The sequence below is a fragment of the Leopardus geoffroyi genome, chromosome D1 (assembly GCF_018350155.1).
Source record: "Leopardus geoffroyi isolate Oge1 chromosome D1, O.geoffroyi_Oge1_pat1.0, whole genome shotgun sequence".
Lineage (NCBI taxonomy): Eukaryota > Metazoa > Chordata > Mammalia > Carnivora > Felidae > Leopardus > Leopardus geoffroyi.
This window is the reverse complement of record NC_059329.1, coordinates 66,777,953-66,796,819: the sequence shown is the minus strand read 5'-3', so window position 1 is coordinate 66,796,819 and position 18,867 is coordinate 66,777,953. Positions and strand designations below refer to the sequence as shown.

The following is an 18,867-nucleotide window of genomic DNA, read 5'->3' as shown; positions in this document are numbered from 1 at the left end:
TATGTGATTTCAAACTACAGTTACATTTAGTCTATTAGTGTCATAGAACCATAGCTTGGCTTAATGGCATTCTTATTAATCAATAATCAACATTTGTTTGTCTCCTGTAGGAGATCTTAAATGTATGGAAGACAGATTTTGTCTCTGTCTTCAAGGAATTGGCCTTATAAAGGGAAAATTAAGACAAATGTGACTCAAAATAAGGATGCTATTTTGTGTTAGTTTGATTTATTTTAGTACATTTTCCATTTATCATTTAGCTACGTTTATAGCAGCTCATTCTGGTGGATAGAACAATGAATATTATTCCCATTTCATTTTCTAAAAGAACACTGTATTGGAACCAATAAATCTAGAGGTTCCTTGAAGTCTATAAAAGGAAAACACTCCTGGCACCCAAGATAGTGGAGAATAGTAATAGTGATTATATTTTGCCACAGGTCATTTTATTGTGTATAGAGAAGATAGGACTCAAGTTGTTAAAGATCCTCAGTTCAGAGAGCGATCTTTTATTTTCTGTAAAGATAGTTAAGTAATCACAGAAAAGAATGAAAGAAGAGGCACATGTTATAGTTCTGAGTATGGAGACCTTCACTAAATACTTCAGTTAAAAACACAAAGCATATGAAGACTTAGGAGAGATTGCCCTGTGGTGAGCAATTCTTTCTAATCAGTTACTAATCACTGATTCCCTAATACCAACATTTAATATGATGGATCATTGACTATCTAATACTAATGTATATCAGCTGTTAGATCCTGAATTAAGTAATCTATATATAATGTTTTATGGAGTTAAATTAGATGCTCTCTAAGATCCTTTCTAGTCCCCATATTTTATTAATCTCTGAAGCATTTTGAATAGTTACATCAGTTTATATATTCCCTTTTTTTTTTCTATCTAATTCTCTTAGTAACTCCTTCTGGCAGCATTATCACAGCTAGTAAGTCAGATTGATTACTTGCAGAAAACTTGCTTGCCACAGCCTCTCACTGTTTTTGTAAATCCTTCCCTTGCCTAGAGTATCCTCCCTCTACTTTTCAATCTAATCATGACCTCCCATTTCTCATACTCTGCTCTTATCTCACCACCTCCTCCAAACTTTCCTAGAATAAGTGACTTTGAGAGCCACTTAGTCTGCATTAAGCTTTATTTTAGGTCTCTAACTTTATATGGCAACTTACCTTTTATTATACACCTTTATATACATTGGAAATAATGGTAAGACAAGGACTGATTCCTACTGAATCTCCCCTGAGTGGTCATCCAGTTCTGTGTTCTGCCTACAGTTACAATTTTTAGTGTCTAATTGATGTTGTTACTTGAAAGCCAGTTGTTCTTATGTATATTTCAAAGGCGTAGAACGAATGAGATACCAGATCTAAGTAATTTCTCCTTACCCCTGTTTTTTTGTTGTTGTTTGTTTGTTTGATTGTTTTTAGAGAGAGCTGTGTAGGCAGAGGAAAGAGGCAGGGGGATAGAGAAAAAGAGAGAGAGAGAGAGAGAGAGAGAGAGTGAGTGAGAGAGAGAGAGAGAGAGAGAGAGAGACTCTAAACAGGCTCCATGCTCAGCATGAAGCCCAACATGGGACTTGAGCCCACAATCCTGGGATCATGACCAGAGCAGAAATCAAGAGTCAGACACTCAACTGACTGAGCCACCCAAGCATCCCTCTCTTTCCACCCTTCTTGGACCATTTCATTTGCTTGAATGTGCTTTTAAAGGAAAATAGCATTTGCTCCTAGGAAAGGGATCCTTGTTTTCATTGAACCCAGGGTAGCCTACCATACCCAAGACTTAATGAGCCTTGGAGAGACGGCCTGCATTGTGGGTTGTCTGGTCCCCACCCTCCAATCAAATAGGCCTGTTAGAAGGAAAGGAATGTTTGTCTTTGTTTGACAATCTTTCTGAATCCTGGCCTAGAACAGAGTTTTATATGTTGTCTGTTCCAGTGAATCTGTTAGTTTCTAGAAGGAAAAATCTTATACCCTTTTTAAAGAAATCATTCATCTATTTATCCTTCTTCCCATTTTTTTTCCTTTTTGTACTCTTTTCTCCACTCACAAGTGGATATATTCACACATTTCTCTTGGGGCGCCTGGGTGGCTCAGTCGGTTGAGCTTCTGACTTCGGCTCAGGTCATGATCTCATGGTCTGTGAGTTCGAGCCCCGCGTTGGGCTCTGTGCTGACAGCTTAGAGCCTGGAGCCTGCTTCAGATTCTGTGTCTCCCTCTCTCTCTGACCCTCCCCCATCCATGCTCTGTCTCCCTCTGTCTCAAAAATAAAATAAACATTAAAGAAAAATTTTTTAAAACACAGTTCTCCCAGTAAATTAGTTTCATGGGGAAATGGATTAGATTTATATATTGTAAGAACTAGAAGGAGTCCACAGATCATTTTGTTTTTCCATCTGATTTTAGAGATGAAGAGACTGAAGCTCAGGGAGTTTTAGTGACTTGTTCCAAATCACTGTCAGAAGAGCTAGAACTAAAGTCTGAGTGACCTGACTTGAACATTTGGTTCATGTTTTGTAAGCTAGGGAAATGTTGGAGACTTCCTGACTGTCTGAAATTCTCTGAGAGCATTTTATGAATGAGGCCTGGAGAATGAGTGGGTCTCTCTCAGTTTCTTCCCCAAGAAGAAATAAGGCCCTGAATAATCAGGGAGAGACCACCAGACCATCCAAGGACTCAATCAACTCTGTAACTTTAGAATAGAGGTGAAATGCAGTAAAATGTAAAATATTTTAATAGTAGCGTATGTTTTAGATGCTTTTTGGTTTGCAAATTGTATGAAATTATCATACTGTTTTCTAATTTACCATTTTTGGAGTTGATGTTTTGCCATTTGATTCTTTTTCCAAGTTGGTAGCTTTTGAAGTAGAGCGAATTAAGGTTGAAGAAAATAACCCAGTGAAGATAATAAAGCATGTCAGAGAACTTGCCGAGCAACTGTTCAAAAATGTAAGTAAGTATATTTATTTAGACAGTCATTAATTTTAAAAGTATGTAATTATTTTGTTTAAAGAAACTACATCTTTCTAGTAATAATCTTTTTGCTCTGACTTAAAACCTTTAGGATTATAAGTTATAAGATATGTGCATCAAAACAGACCTCATTTTTCAAAGTGATTTTCCTGTTAATCAACTATATTATGAAAACACCTCAGTCACAGTTTCCCAATTTGTTATGTGCCCTCATTGGATTTTCATTTAGGTCCCTGTCTTCTTAAGAGCATATTGTGCATTTTTAAGACATAAAGATTAAACTCGTTGGAGACCAGAACTAGAATTGACCAATGTGCTCTGCTTAGTGTGGTCCAGTGATTGTCATCTGGATCAGGAAAATTGAGTTGTATTGTTTTGAGCAGACAGAGAGTGAAAAGCTGAAAGGAAGAAACCAAATTGTCAAGTGAGCACAGAAACTCAAGGGTGGAAATATTCCCTGTGTATAGAAGAAATGCAATAAATTCTAAAGAGTGGGATGTGATAAAGTGTGAAGTAATCGCCTGGATACCAAAACAAAAGAGATCCTAAGATGACAGTGTCATTACATGCATGCAGAAAAATGGATTTTGGCTAATGATTACTAGTCATCCTTCCTACCTGTGAAGCCTTGCAGAGTTGAATCCTTTTACTAAGAAAAGGAAAGTAAACGGGAAGTATGGTCTTCCAGGGGAGAGTTGAGGGAAGATAATATTTTTCAGGAAATACAGTGAAGAAGGATTTGTGATCGGTATCCTAGTATTGTTTAACTTAATTACTTGAATAGATGGGTGTTTTTGGACTGTGGGTCATTAGTCAGTGCTTTGTCACACCCATTTGAAATCTGAGACCCAATTGGATAAAAACAAGAATGCTAAATTGTGTTTCTTTGTTTCATGTTATTCAATTATTTATGAATTTTGTTTCTGAAGTTATTTTAAAATTTATCCCTTTGACTAATACCCTAAACTCCACATATAACTGTGTCCAGTATACTAAATCTATTTCTTGGTTAGTATGCTAAAATTAAAAAAAAAAAGAATTCTGTCAGAAGAAAAATGTGTGTTCTGTGCTGGTGTTCACCATTTATGACGGCTGTGTAGAACTAATATAGAGCATGACCACATGAGAAATTTCTATTGATTGACTGTAATAATAATAATAAATATTGAATGCTTAACACAATGTACCAGACATGGGATTAAGCACCTTACATACATCATCTCTAATCTTCATAACAACAACATTAAGATAGGTGTCATTATCCCCATTTTACTGAGGATCATTGGCTCAGGATCATATGGCTATTAAGTGATTGAATCCAGATTTTAAATTCAGAAACTTTCAATTATCCAATCCCTAAACCTATTTTCTTTCCCTCCCTTAGACTGGCTTATCTCCAACTTGAAAAATAGTAATATTTTCAATGACTGACTTTATACCTTGTCATTTTAAAGCACTTTAACATACTTTCTCATTTGATCTTGGAAATGACCCTGTGAGATAAATAGGGCAGTTATTGATATGTGGGAAACCAAAGGTAGAAAGTCTTTTTTCTTGGCTAGTAGGAGTGATTTATTGATGGATTTCAAAAAATAGCAAAACATCAAATGGAAATCAGTGTTTGAGATTTTGGAACTGATACCTTGAATAATTGAATGTTTATTTCTTAGATCTTTACAAGACTATTCCAGAACTGCAGAATTTTGTAGCCTGTAAGTGACCAGAGATGGGGTTCTGACACAGGTTTGTCTCTATTACATGACTGAGTACACAGTGTGTATGTAAGGGAGTGTGCCAAGTCACTTTGATGCAAAAACAGAGTAATTTCCCTTCTTGCCATCCTAGAACTTAAATTTTATGATACATAGCTTGTACTAAGCTGACACAAGACTGAAAACTGCAATAAAATAAGTAATAATTATACATTCTTTTTTTTCTCTTTAAATAGACACTTTATTATATCCACAGGCAATAAAATCCCAAAGCTACTATTAGGTAAATCCAGACCCTGCTAAATATTTAATGTTACCAAGCTTCTGCGATGTCCAGCATGGTTTTGAGGCTGGTGACCTCAGTGTCTATCTTCCTGCCTGTCTTGGTGACAGCTCTATCTTGCTGGGCATGCAGTGTCACCATCTCTGTCCTCATTTCCAGCAGCTTCCTTTCATTTCAGCGAACACATTTCTTTCACTCTGCTCTTTTCTGGAACGAAGCCTAATTTGGTTATCTGTTCAGACTTTGATCACTTCATCCGTTACTTGGTTGTTTTAACCAATGTAGTTCAAGGTTTATTTTCTCATATTCTGCTCTGAGGGCTGAAAACTCACTGTTCTCCAAAATAATCATATCTTTTTTCACATTAGAAGTCTGGGACATTATTTTGCTGAACAGTGATCTGCTGCATCTTGGTGACCATATCCTTGTAGACAATATCCATGTTGGCATCCATGTTCTTGACCAATGCAGAGATGGTGATTTCTGCTTGCTGGGTGATGAAACCATCTTTTTTTTTTTTTTTGAGTAAACACACTGAGGCATGGGTGTCCAGTAGAGCGTCTTATTCCCGCAAGAGAGGAAATCTGTCCTTTTGTGCTCCAAATCTCTCCCAGTGCTCCAGCTGCAGGCTCCTGCCCACTGCCGCCCTGGGGGTAAGGCCCCAGCACCAGTACTCCCCATCCTGGAGCACTCCCAGTCTGCGAGGGACCAGTGCAGGGTGGGCACAAGCAGCTAATTTTTATACATTATTAAAGGTAAATGGAAAACACAGACAACGGCTGATGTGGTTTGGGTGGTGGGGTGCAGAGCCAAGGGCCAAGAAAGAATTCTTGAAACATCTTTGGTGCAAAAAGGTGTTTTTATTAAAGCACGGGAATAATAGGACCCATGGACAGAAAGAGCTGCACTGAGATTGTGACAGGTGACTGATTATATACTTTTAGGTTGGGAGGGGGTTAGGGATAGCACAAGCCTCCAAGGAATTTTGAAAACAAGGTTTCCAGGACCCTGTTGGGGGCTAGCTATTGTTAAGAAAATGTCATTTATTACTGTTTAGTAAAAACTCAGTCATGAGACCTTTCAGATGTGTATCAGTAGGCCTTATGCTTCGAGTATGATTGCCAATATACATCTTGGTGGATAGAGATAAAGGAAGCTTCCAAAGGAATTTCTATATGTTTTAGGTAGACTCACAGGATCCTGAGGGGTCAGGCTAAGATTGCCTTTTGCCCTTAGCAAAGTGTCAGCATGGAGGCAGCTGAGTTCCTAGAGGAAGGTCACTCTGCCTGTTTCAAGAACTTGTCAATGGGCTGTTAGTAGTAAGGAAATTTAATTGTTTTCTTTTTGCTTTTGTTCCCCCACATCAACACCTATCCTTTAAAAACAGTACTTTTAAAGTGATCATCATGAGGTACTTGTATGACTAGGTCAGAGATGGAAATCACCCTTCAAATGTACTCTGCATTTCTTGAGCCCTTATTGAGCTTTTCTCCCCCAATCTAATCCTATTCCATTTAATTTGATCCATTCCATTCTTTCAGTATGTATTTATTAAGCGTCTGCTAGCACCAGGCATTTTCTAGGTACACGATTCCCATAGTATCCTTCGAAAGAGGATATATCTACGTGATGAGTGAGAATTTCAGAATATCCCCATGAATCGTCCTCAGACTTTCTGAGATTCTGTCTAGTTGTAAAATTCTAAACTCCACATGGTCCCAACATTCCTGAAGTAAATATGTTACAAAGTTAAAAGGCAGAGTATGATGGTAAAGTTACTTTCTTGGGTCATGCAGGAAGTTGAGCGGAGGGAGGAAGAATGGTCTCAATGCAAGGAAAATAATCCAGATGGTTCTATTTTTAACTAGTCAGTTTTTTTTTTTGTTTTTTTTTTTTTTATCACATTCTAAATTCCCTTTTGGTCAGCAAGAACCAACCATATAATTTGGCTGTTTCCTTATTATTGGGTTAGAATTGAGACCTGGTGATTCCACTTAGATGTTTGTAAATACTTTGTTGCAGTGAAGTCTGGTATGTGTGCCTACTCTCTCTGCTTCATTTCCCTTTGAAGTACCTCAAAAACGAACCTTAATTTCTGTTTCTTCTCACTACTCCCTTGTATTGCTTTTTGGTGTGTGAGAATATGAGGAGACATGAGTAGGATGGATTGTAACAGTGTTTGGGTGCTCTTTTAACTTTCTGGAGCTTCTTAAATAATTAAGGAAATAATTTGGTGACTTAGGTAGAAGACAGGAATGGGAAGGAGACATGAAGGAGAAGGAAGGGAATAACTCCATTAGAGACAAATTGTGTAAGCATTGGCAAGGTTTATACCATGAAGATTATTGGCCATTCACTATACAGCTTTTCTTTCCATTCCCAATTGATAATACTGGATCTGGGTCTGCTCACTTTGGCTTTCAGAATCTTCCATGTCTATATGACAGCACATTTATCTACTTACTGGCTCTATCTCTGTGATTCTCATATATACTAATAAAGGACCACTGACTGTACACAAAATGAGAATGTTAAGATAGGCCAAGACAAGAAATTTAGAAAACCTCCATTCCAAGGCATCAAGAAATCAGTTAGATATGTATTTTACTGTTTTACATAGTGCAGTTTTTCTAATTTGTTTTGCATCTGCAATGGTATATAAATATTTGCTAGACTGTGTAATTTGTTTGATAGTTTTCTTAAAAGAGGAAAAATGAGAAGACTTGGACCTTCTTATAGAATAATATGAGATTTCTATTTGTGCCTCATGGATGTTTCATTGCCTAGCATTGCAGTGAATAGGTTTTAAAATCCTAATGGGAGAACAAAGTCCAAATACAGGAATATCCATTATAAATCACATAAAGTCTATACCCTTTACATTTCAACATAAAGTTAATTTCACTACCATGCAAATTTAATCTACACTGATGTTATTATCTCTTTGCCAACTGTGAATAAAAGGATTTTGTTGTTGTTATAGGAAAGATGTAAAATACTGTGATCATCTTTAGTCTTAAAAAGTCAAAACATAAACAGCTTACTTAGATTATTGTGATGAAATGAGATCCCCAAAGCATAAAAATCAGACTTCTCCCTTATCTTATCTGATCTGTTTGTTCATTTTTAAGTCACGTTTACTGTGAGATAATTTACATGTAGTAATATGTACCTTTTTTAAAATGTACTCTAGAGGCGCCTGGGTGGCTCAGTCGGTTAAGCATCCAACTTCGGCTCAGGTCATGATCTCACAGTCCGTGAGTTCAAGCTCTGCATTGGGCTCTGTGCTGACAGCTCAGAGCCTGGAGCCTGCTTCAGATTCTGTGTCTCCCTCTCTCTCTGCCCCTCCCCTGCTCATGCTCTGTCTCAAAAATAAATATTAAAAAAAAACATCAAAATGTACTGTAGATATTAACAAATGAATGAAGCTGTATAATCCATCACCACTACAATAAGGACAGAACATTTTTGACAACCCCCCTAAATTCCTTTCCTTGTTATAATCACTTCCTCGTACCACCTCAAACTCTTGATAACTGATCTGTTTTCTGTCTCTTTAGTTTTTGCCTTTTCTGTAATGTCAGTATGTAGCTTTTTGAATTTGATTTCTTTCACTTAGCATACTGCATTTCAGATTCCTTTATACTGCATAGATCAGTTGTTTATTCCTTTTCATTGTTGAGTAGTAGTCCATTGCATGGATGCCTCAAACTTCTGTTTATCTATTAACCAACTGAAGGGCAATTGTGGCAATTATGAACAAAACCACTAGAACATTTGCACAGGTTTTGTGTGAACATAAATTTTCACTTCTCTTGGGTAAATATTTAGAAGTAGGATGCTGGGATATATGGTAACAAAATGTAAACTTTATAATAAACTGCCAGACTATTTTCCCAAAAGTCTATACCATTTTGCATTCCCACCAGACATATATGAGTTACATTTGTTCTGCATCTTTACCAGCATTTGTATCCTCAGGTTTGTTTGTTTGTTTGGTCTTATTTTGTTTTTAGCCATTCTCATAAGTATGCGGTGGTATCTTATAGTTTTAATTTGCATGTCAGCAGGTGAGCGAAAGTATGGGTCTCTTACCTAGTTGATGCGTCCTCTCTTGGCACTTGTGAAAAGAGTACTTGTCTTAGAATATGAAACCTCCATCTAGAATTATGAATTAGAGCAGTGGTTCTCAGCAGGGGTAACCCCTCCCTTCCAGAAATTTGGCAACATCTGGAGACATTTCTGTTTGTCACAGCTGAGGAGGGTGTCCTAGTGGCATCTGGTAGGCAGATGCTAGGGATGCTTCTAAACATCTTACAATTTACAAATTTACAAGACACCCACTACTTCCCCATCCAAACAAAGAAATATCTAGCTCAAAATGTTAAAATTGCCATGGTACAGAAACCCTGGATTAGGGGAATCAGCATATTAGGTATTAAAGTCATACACCAAATTTATTTGTGTTAAGGATGCAGCTTTAATTCATCTGGGTGATCATTGAAAGTCCTGTGAGGATGGAAAGTTGAGAATGTTTCCTTTCATCAATATTGTATGCACAACTAGGCAACCCTAAAAAGTCCAGTTATATTTTGTCAGTGTTTAATGACTTAGTCCAGTGATAGTATTGATTTCAGCTGTGTTCGGAAGGTTTTGTGTAACTTGCTCTCCCACATGGCTCTATAATAATTGGCGCACATTAAATAATTATTAAATACCTAAATTAATATGGGAAACTTGGTAGCCACCAACAAGGTCACATCGATTTGTCATTCACTGCTGAGACCAACATGTAGGAAGAAATTGTTTTCCCCAATGTTGCCTACTTTGTATTTCCAGTAGGGTTTGGGGCTTTTTGTTTTATTTTGCTTGCTTTGCTTTTATTCGAAGTGCATTCTCAGCCTTGTTTTCCATAAGCCCTAGGCATATTCTCATTTCGCTTGCCAAAAAAAAAAAAAGAAAAATCCATGTTTCCAGACCAGATGGTATGTGTGTCATTTTTTCAAGTCTGAGAAAATCATTGTACCTTCCATTACTATCATACATTCTCAGAGCAGGATTACAGAGCCCATTTCTTGAAAACTATTATCTAATTTTAAAATTCCCTCTAAACAATAGTGCATTTTGCTGGCTTTTGTGGGCAGTTCATCTTGGCTGCCTTGAACAAAATTGTTACCATGTTCACCATAGTGTTTAGTGGCCTGAATTCTTGGTTATTAATTTATATTTGCATTTCTCTGCAATCAAAGATGAAAATTTGGCAGCTTCTTTCTTCTATTGAAAATAATGAGTTTCCTTGTTTCCACAAGGAAATTCAACAACAAAATTAGGCTGCGGTTTTTAATGAGCTCAGTAATCTTCAAGGGAACAGTCCAAATGCAGCTGAAGTTCCAAGTAAGAGCAGATGTTTCTAAGAATATGCAGAGTTCAGTGAGCCTTAAATTTCCTCTCATTTCTTCTGTCTTCTTGAAAGCCATTATGTGACCAAATTGGGTGTAAAGTAGCAAATGTATTTCTTTATATTTACCACAGTGCCCGTTAGAGGGCAGCAGTATACAGACACAGCATCCAGAAAAAACAAGCCCTTTGATTCACAGGCATGAGCCTTTTTTGCATCTTCTGAACACAATTGAATATGTTATAATTTTGTAACTTTATCCCATAATATGAATTTTATGTATAATGTCTATACAACTGCAGGATAGCCTCATCTTTGAACTTTGTTTTAAAATGATTAAAAATGCTTTTTAATCTTAATTCTATAGATTTGGTTTATAATATTTCATATTGCTTATGAGAAGAATAACACTACTGATGACTAATAGCAATATCTTTTCTTTAATAAGTTATTTCTGTTTTAACTCTTATTGACTATGATTTTTGTTGTTGTTAAAATGTAAGTAGCTGGTGATATGATGGGATTCATGGGAGAAAGACATGGTCTGAGTTTTAGAGGTATGGTGTCATGCTATAGAATATGCAGTGAATAAATATTTTTTACATGAATGTACTCTAAATTTTTAGAAAACAGCTTTCATATTTTCTGGGAAAGTGTGTATGTGTGTGCACACGTGAGTGCACACAGGCATTAAAAGTTTTCCTGTAACAACTCATTTTGTCCTCTCAAGAACCTTATGAAGTAGGTACTGTACTATTATCTAGATTACAGGTGAGGAAACTAAAACACAAGTGGTGAGTGAATTGACACCGTACCAGGTCACACTACCAATAAGTGGCTAAGCTGGAATTTAACCCAGAAGGTCTGACATCACAGACCAGGCACTAAAAATACTTTGTCTTACTGCCTGTCTCATTGAATTGTCCAACCATTCCCTGTGAATCGTAGTGTCACCGGTCTCTATCACGTTTTCACACATAGTCCTGTTTCTGGGCCTTTATTCCATTAGCCTTTTTAACCCTTCACTAATACCAGTTGCCATACTAGATTTATTATTATAGGTTTAGGTAAGTTTTGAGATCTTGGAACTTTGACTTCTCCACTTAATCTTCTTCAGAATTGCCTTGACTATTTTTGTATCTTTATTCTTCCATATAAGGTTTAGGATGAACTTATACATTGCAGGATTTTAAGTAGAAATAATATGTGTATCTTTATTTTTCTAAATGACCTTAAGTCATTTTTGGAACAAGATAAAAGAATATATAGTAAGAGAGAGATAAGATATAGTTAGGAAAGATAACTAAGAAGATGTATTTTTTAATTCTATTTTTCCATGTTTTAAAATTTGTTACAATGAATATTATTTACATCATGGAAAATATATTTTAAGTTTTTATTTTATTATAAAGAAAATAAGTATAAATAGAAACAGAAGTAATGAAGACTGTACTTAAATGATTCTGATTCTGACCTCAAAATCCACATGAATTACCTTTCCAGCCTGAAAAAAAAAAATCTGCCAGTGAGTTTTAGAAAACTGATATTTGTAACTTTGCGAAGATATCTTAGACATTGTGACTAAAGAACAGAGAAACAAAAACAAGCATACTACTTTTGAAAAGGACAGTTGCAGAAACTATAGACCAGTGATGTTGGTGTTAGTCCAAGCATAATTTTAGAATAATTTTTTCAGCATATAGTTTAGAAAGTGGTGATCATGAAGACTTGGCATAGGAATTTATTTATATATTTTCCCCTGCCTTTGCTAACAATGCAAAGGGAAAACACAAAGTGCATATAAGGGTTACTTTGGCAAGAACAAATTTTATAACTAATTTCACCTTCTCAGGAACCTTGTAAGATGTCCCTCAGGCGAAGTTATTTTCCCGGCGTCACACATGAGTCGAACAAAAACTAGAACTCGGGCTTTTTTACACTTAAAAGAGTATTAATTATTATTGTGTTGCTGAGATATGCTACCTATGTCATCTGCCATGGCTGAACCTTTTCTTTATCTGGGTCTGGACCATATAACCATAAAGAATTGTGGGGAGTAGCTCTAGTAGATGATGACAGATATCCATTTTAACTGTCTGGAGAAAGTATAGGGTAGTATTGAGCTTAATCTACAACACAAATAACAGGTTCAAGAAGAAAAGGGAATTTTCTGGTTGCAAAGGATAATAAATGCTAGAATTGGTCTAAGAATGGCAGTAAAACATCTTTCCCTAGAGAACGTTATTAAAAGATGAATTCCATTCTACCTGTGGTGTTTGAAATATAATCCTCCTTAACTGGGTGACTAGATAAAAATTTATGCCAGCCCTAAGGATCTATGAAAATATTAGCTGATATATTTACTTCAATTATTGCAATCCTAGTATGTGTTCAACGTTGTGTCCCACTTATTACGAAATAGTGGGAAGTAGTTTAGGGTGCCTGCTATGTGCCAGGCAGTTTCTAGATGCAACAGGTATACAGCAGAGGGCAAAGAATATTTTTCTGATTGGCTGAAATGTTGGCCCTCATGGAGCTTCATTTTAGTAAGAGAAGGGTAGACAATAAGCAAGTTAAATAAAATTTATAATATGTGAGAAGATGGTAAGTGCTAAAGAGGAAAATATAATAAGAGGGATAGGGAGTGTATTGGTATAACTTTAGATAAGGTGGGCAAGAAAGGTAGCATTTGAGCAAAGAAATGCAGGAAGGAATAAAGGATGCTGTTGAAATTGTAGGGGGATAGGCAGAAGTAACAGTTAAGTGCAAAGGCCTTGAGGCTGGAACAAGAAGGCCTGGGTAGCTAGAGCAGAATGAAGGAAAACAGTAGCAAGACACAGTCCTATTGGAAAGCCAGATCTTGTGGGGCCTTGTAAATTATTTTAGGAACTTTGGATTTTACTCTAAGATAAAGAACTACTTGAATGAACAGAGTATTGAGGTGATAGTTTGACGTACTTTTAACTAGATCACTCTGTCTGCAGTATTAAGAATAGAGGGAGGGTGGGGCGCCTGGGTGGCGCAGTCGGTTAAGCGTCCGACTTCAGCCAGGTCACGATCTTGCGGTCCGTGAGTTCGAGCCCCGCGTCAGGCTCTGGGCTGATGGCTCAGAGCCTGGAGCCTGTTTCCGATTCTGTGTCTCCCTCTCTCTCTGCCCCTCCCCCGTTCATGCTCTGTCTCTCTCTGTCCCAAAAATAAATAAACGTTGAAAAAAAAATTTTTTAAAAAGAATAGAGGGAGGGAGGGAATGAGGATGGAAGCAGAGAGACCAGTCAGGAGACTGTTGTTCTGTGGTAATATAGAGATGTTGCCTTGAACCATGGGGTTGTTGAAAAATGGTCAGATTAGGAACATATTTGAAAGGCAAAGTCCAAAAAGTTTGCAGAGGAATGGATGATTGAGTGTTGGAGAAAGGCATTACAGATAGCTAAGCATTTCACCTGAGAGGAAAAATAAATATGCCATTTACTGAAGTGGAGAAGACTATAGAAAGCAGATTTGGAGAAGGGGAAGAGTAATTGCGCCATTTGGATGTCTATTTAAGAAGTTTTTTTTTTTTCTAATTTTTTAAGTTTATTCACTCAGAGAGAGAGGGAGAGAGCACAAGCAGGGGAAGGGCAGAGAGAGAGGGAGAGAGAATCCCAAGCAGGCTCTGCACTGTCATTGCAAAGCCCCATGTGGGGCTTGAACTCACAAACCATGAGATCATGACTTGAGCCGAAGGCACATGCTTAACCGACTGAGCCACCCAGGTGACTCAAGAAGTTATTTTAAATCCAAATGGAAATACTCTGCACAGGCAGTTGAATATACGTATATGGTGTTCAGGAGAAAGCTCAGTTGGAGGAAAGAATTTATGGATCATTGGTGTTTTTATGGTTGAAATATTGAGAATGGAAGTTGTCCCCAAGGAAATAAGTGTAGATAGAAAAGAGGCCCGAAGTCTGAGCCCTGGTGTTTTTACATAGTTAAGAGATTAGGCAGATAAAAAAATAGACAAAGATGTAGCAAGAAGACCTAGAAACCACATGGAGAAAGTATTCATAGAAAAGGAGTTTGAGTGATCAGCTATATTATCAGATGCTGCTGATAGATCCCCTAAGAAGATTCTGGTACTCTCTTTTATGGCATGTATCTGAATGTATATATAATCACTCATCTGTCTGATTTCAGTTTTTGTCCCTTTGAGCTCCCACTCTCTGCCTGGCAGTCTTCCATTGGTATTTCAACTTCTGACTAATTTTACCTGTTTGATATTGCAGGAGAATCCTAACCCTCACATGGCATTCCAGAAAGTTCCACGCCCAACAGAAGGATCCCACTTGCGAGTTCATATTCTGCCTTTCCCAAAAATTAATGAAACTCGGGTACAGGAATTAATACAGGAAAATCTTGCTAAGAACCAGAATGCGCCTCCTGCTTCACGAGTGGAAAAGAAATGTGTTGTGCCAGCAGGTCCACCTGTTGGTATGTATCTGTCTCTTTGTTTGTTTTAAAAGTAAACCTTTTATCAAGATAGAAGACACAAAAATGAAAGTGTGCCACTTGACGAATTTTTACAAAGTAAACAAACTTGTATAACCAGAATTAGAGCATTGTTAACACCCAGAAACACTGTTCCATTCACTGTCTCTCACAAACAGTAACCATTAATGTAACTGCTGTACTATAGAATATTCTCTTTTTAAAAAACAGCTATATTGAGTTATATTTCACACACCATAAAACTCAGTAAGTGCACCATTCAGTGGTTTTTAGCATATCCACAGAGTTGTGCAACCATTTTCACTACATAATATCAGATTGTTTTCATTATGCCAAATAGAAATACCCATACCCATTAGTAGTCACTCCCCATTTTCCACCAAAACCATTCCTCTCTACCGTTAGGCAATAATCTTTATATCTTTATAGATTTACCTATTCTGGACATTTTATATAAATGGAATTATACAGTATATGATCTTTTGTAACTGACTTCATTTAGCATAATATTTTCAAGGTTCATCCATGTAGCATGTAACAGTACTTCATTGCTTTTTATACCTGAATAATATTCCATCGTATGGAGATATACATATATGTATACATGTATGTGTGTATATGTGTATGTGTATGTATATGTATATGTATATGTATATGTATATGTATATGTATATGTATATGTAAGTATATATATTTACGTTTTGTTGTCCATTCACCAACAGGTGGGTGGTTGGGTTGTTTCTACTTTTGCCTACTTTTGACTACTTTTTGACTACTGTTTTCAGAATGCTGCTGTGAGCATTCATGTGTAAGTTTTTGTATGGATATATGTTTTCAGTTCTTTCAGGTATATCACTAGGTGTGGAATTTCTGGGTCATATGGAGAGTCTATGTTTAATAGTTTTAGAAACTGCCAGAGTGTTTTCCAAAACAGCTGCACCATTTTACATTCCCATTAGCAATGTATGGGGCATTCTGATTTCTCTATATACACTGATGTTATAGAGCATCTTTTCATCTACTTATTTACCATTCTGTATATCTTCTTTGGAGAAATGTGTATTTAGATCCTTTGTCCATTTTTAAATGGGCTACTGGTCTCTTTATTATTGATTCATAAGAGTTCTGTATATATTTTGTATACAAGTCCCTTATCAGATATGTAATTTGCAAATATTTTTCCCATTCTGTGGGTTGTCTTTCTTTACTGATTTTTATCTCTTCTTCTTCAGCTATTGAGGGAAATGTGTTATAGTCTCCTGTGATAATAGTAGAATTTACCTATTTCTCATTTTAATTCTATCCATATTTTCCTTCATATATTTTGGAGATGATTTGTTGGATCCACATATATTTGATATATCATAGCAACCTGGTGATTGATCCCTTTATCATTATGAAATGTTCCTCTTTGTGTCTAGTAATACTTCTTGCCTTGAAGTATACTTTGATATTTATGTAGCTATGCCAGCTTTCCTTTGCTTAGTGTTTGTATGGTTTATCTTTTTTTATCCTTTTATTTTCAAATTTTCTAGGGCTTTATGTTTAATATATGCCTCTTGTAGGGGCACCTGAGTGGCTCAGTCAGTTGAGTGTCTGACTTCAGCTCAGGTCACTTCAGCTTGTGGGTTTGAGCTCCACGTTGGGTTCTGTGCTGGCAGCTCAGAGCCTGGAGCCTGCTTCAGATTTTGTGTCTCCCTCTCTCTCTCTGCCCCTCCCCTGCTCACCCTCTCTCTCTCTCTCTCAAAACAAATAAACATAAAAAAAATGTATACCTCTTGTAAACAGCATGTGGTGGGGTTTTTTTTTTAGCCAGTCTATCTTAGTATATTACTTATATTACTTAATATACTATTTATCTTTATGTAAATATAATTACTGATATAGTAATGGCCTTAATGTAGTTTACTGGTTGTTTTTTTTCTGTTTAATCTTCCTGTTTTATGTTTCCCCTGCTTTCTTGCTTTCTTTTGGATTAATAAACTATTTTTCTTATTCCATAATTTATCTCTGTTAACTTTTTATTTATACCTTTGCTTATTGATCTTTTAGAGGTTTACCTGCAGACCATGACACACATCTACTTTTGTCAGTTCAGCTTCCACCAGAAACTTGTGGTCAGCCTAGCCATATGCCAGATTCAAGCCTGGATTCTCAGTAGTCTTCTATCTGTACCCAAAATTGGTAGATCGCCTAGGGGAAATTTGGATGTGTGTGTTAACTCACCTCTCCAACTTTTTTCTCCTTCTCTGGAATTTTAGGTCCTCTAGTCCTCGTGCTTCTGTAGCAATCTGTTACATTTAAATAGGTCGTTTTGCATTTTATCTGACTTTTATAATTGTTCCTGTAGGAATTTTAGTTTGCTACAGACTGTTCTATCATACCTGGAAGTAAGTGTGGTTTTATTATCAATGAATAACCGTATAGTCATTGTATATTTACATAGTAAGCTTAATAATTACACATTGTTAACATTAATGTTATATTACATATATAGTAATATTAATGCTACTTTTATTATTTATTTATTTAGTAATGTTAATTTGCCATTATTTTCCTAAGAATACCTTTTACTCAAGTGTTGATTGAATTTTCACATAGAGAAGAAGAGGGAGAAGGTAGACACATTAGGGTGAATAATTATCTTTTGAAGGGATTAGTCAGGTTATTTTAATAATCATAAGCTAGTTGAGTTCTTTCTTTAATGTTTATTTATTTTTGAGAGAGAGGGAAAGAAAAAGCACAAGTGGGGTAGGGACAGAGAGAGAGGGAGACAGAGGATTGGAAGTGGGCTCCAAGCTCAGAGCTGAAAGCCTGATGCAGGGCTCTAACTCACACACTGTGAGACCATGACCTGAGCCAAAGTCAGACACTTTACTGACTGAGCCACCCAGGCACACCAAGTTCTTTCTTTAAATACCCACATGAAGTTTGATAAAGTTTAATTTGCTTTAATTGTAGCCTTAACTGTCTCAATATTTTCCTCATTTGATCTCTTTATTTTCTTCATTTTTAATCCACATCAAATTCATTCTTTAGATGCATGTGGAGTATATCACTGTAATCAGTGAGAGAGGTACACATGACTCAGTATTTGGCCCTGCATGTAAAATCTGAATGAACGAACGAATGAATGAATGCAGGGGCCTCTGTCCAACTTTCTGGTTCATTTGAGTTGATAAGAGTCGGGATTTCCCTTGTACTATAATTAAACAGTATGAAAGTTTCATTTTACATGATACTCATTTCATGAGTGTAAAATTGCTGTCACCTTAGGAGGCATTCACATTGTGAGAGGTTAATTAGTTTCGAGCTATTCCTCAGGGGGGCCAGAACTAGCATTGGTAAGCCAAAGCCTTAGAAAGGAAGCCCTGGGAATCAAGTGCCCACAAACCAGAGTTGTCATCAGACGTTAGAAAGCTAGTATTAGAACGCCACAACTGGGGGTTTGGCCAGTCTGAAGTATCAGTAACTCCAAGTGAAGAGCTTTCTTCTCTGAGTGAACTAAGTCATAGTCTCAAAGGAAAACAATAATTCCCACATGGTAACAGACTTATTATCAGAAAATGTGGGATGTTTTAATGGCTTGTCCTAAAGAAAATTTAAAATGTTGCTGAAGAGATTTTAGAATTAAAAGTTTATAAACACAGCTTAAAGATGTTGCTCAATAAAGTATGTGGTATTATTTGGAGACTCTAAGAAGTTTCCTACTTAACAATTTCTATTTCAGTCTATTCCACTGACCTACATGTGTGGGAAGCACCAGGGCACACAATTAAGAATGAGCATTTCATAGAAGAGTCATGTGTAATAATCTATTTAACCATCATGGTCATGAAGAATATCAGTGTCATATGATTAAAAATGAATTGAAAAAAAAAACTAGTAAAATTTGAGTTTTATTGTCTATTATATGGTGCCAATTGATTTCCTGATTCTGATAATACACTCTAGTTAGGCAAGATGTCACCAATGGGAAAAGCTGACTGAGGAGTGCATGA

The 18,867-nt window shown here is 36.5% G+C and overlaps 1 protein-coding gene and 1 pseudogene across 5 annotated transcripts in view; one reads left to right on the top strand and one right to left on the bottom strand.

The window, feature by feature from the left end:
* SBF2 (SET binding factor 2) overlaps positions 1–18,867 on the top strand; it is a 482,724-nt gene that overhangs the window by 275,537 nt on the left and 188,320 nt on the right. For all 5 annotated transcript variants that reach the window (XM_045484468.1, XM_045484467.1, XM_045484470.1 and 2 more), the window contains 2 exons: positions 2,866–2,964; positions 14,644–14,848. In XM_045484468.1, the coding sequence (XP_045340424.1) occupies positions 2,866–2,964; positions 14,644–14,848 (304 nt within the window). The remainder of the gene's footprint in view (positions 1–2,865; positions 2,965–14,643; positions 14,849–18,867) is intronic.
* On the bottom strand, positions 4,945–5,710 carry LOC123601362 (annotated as a pseudogene).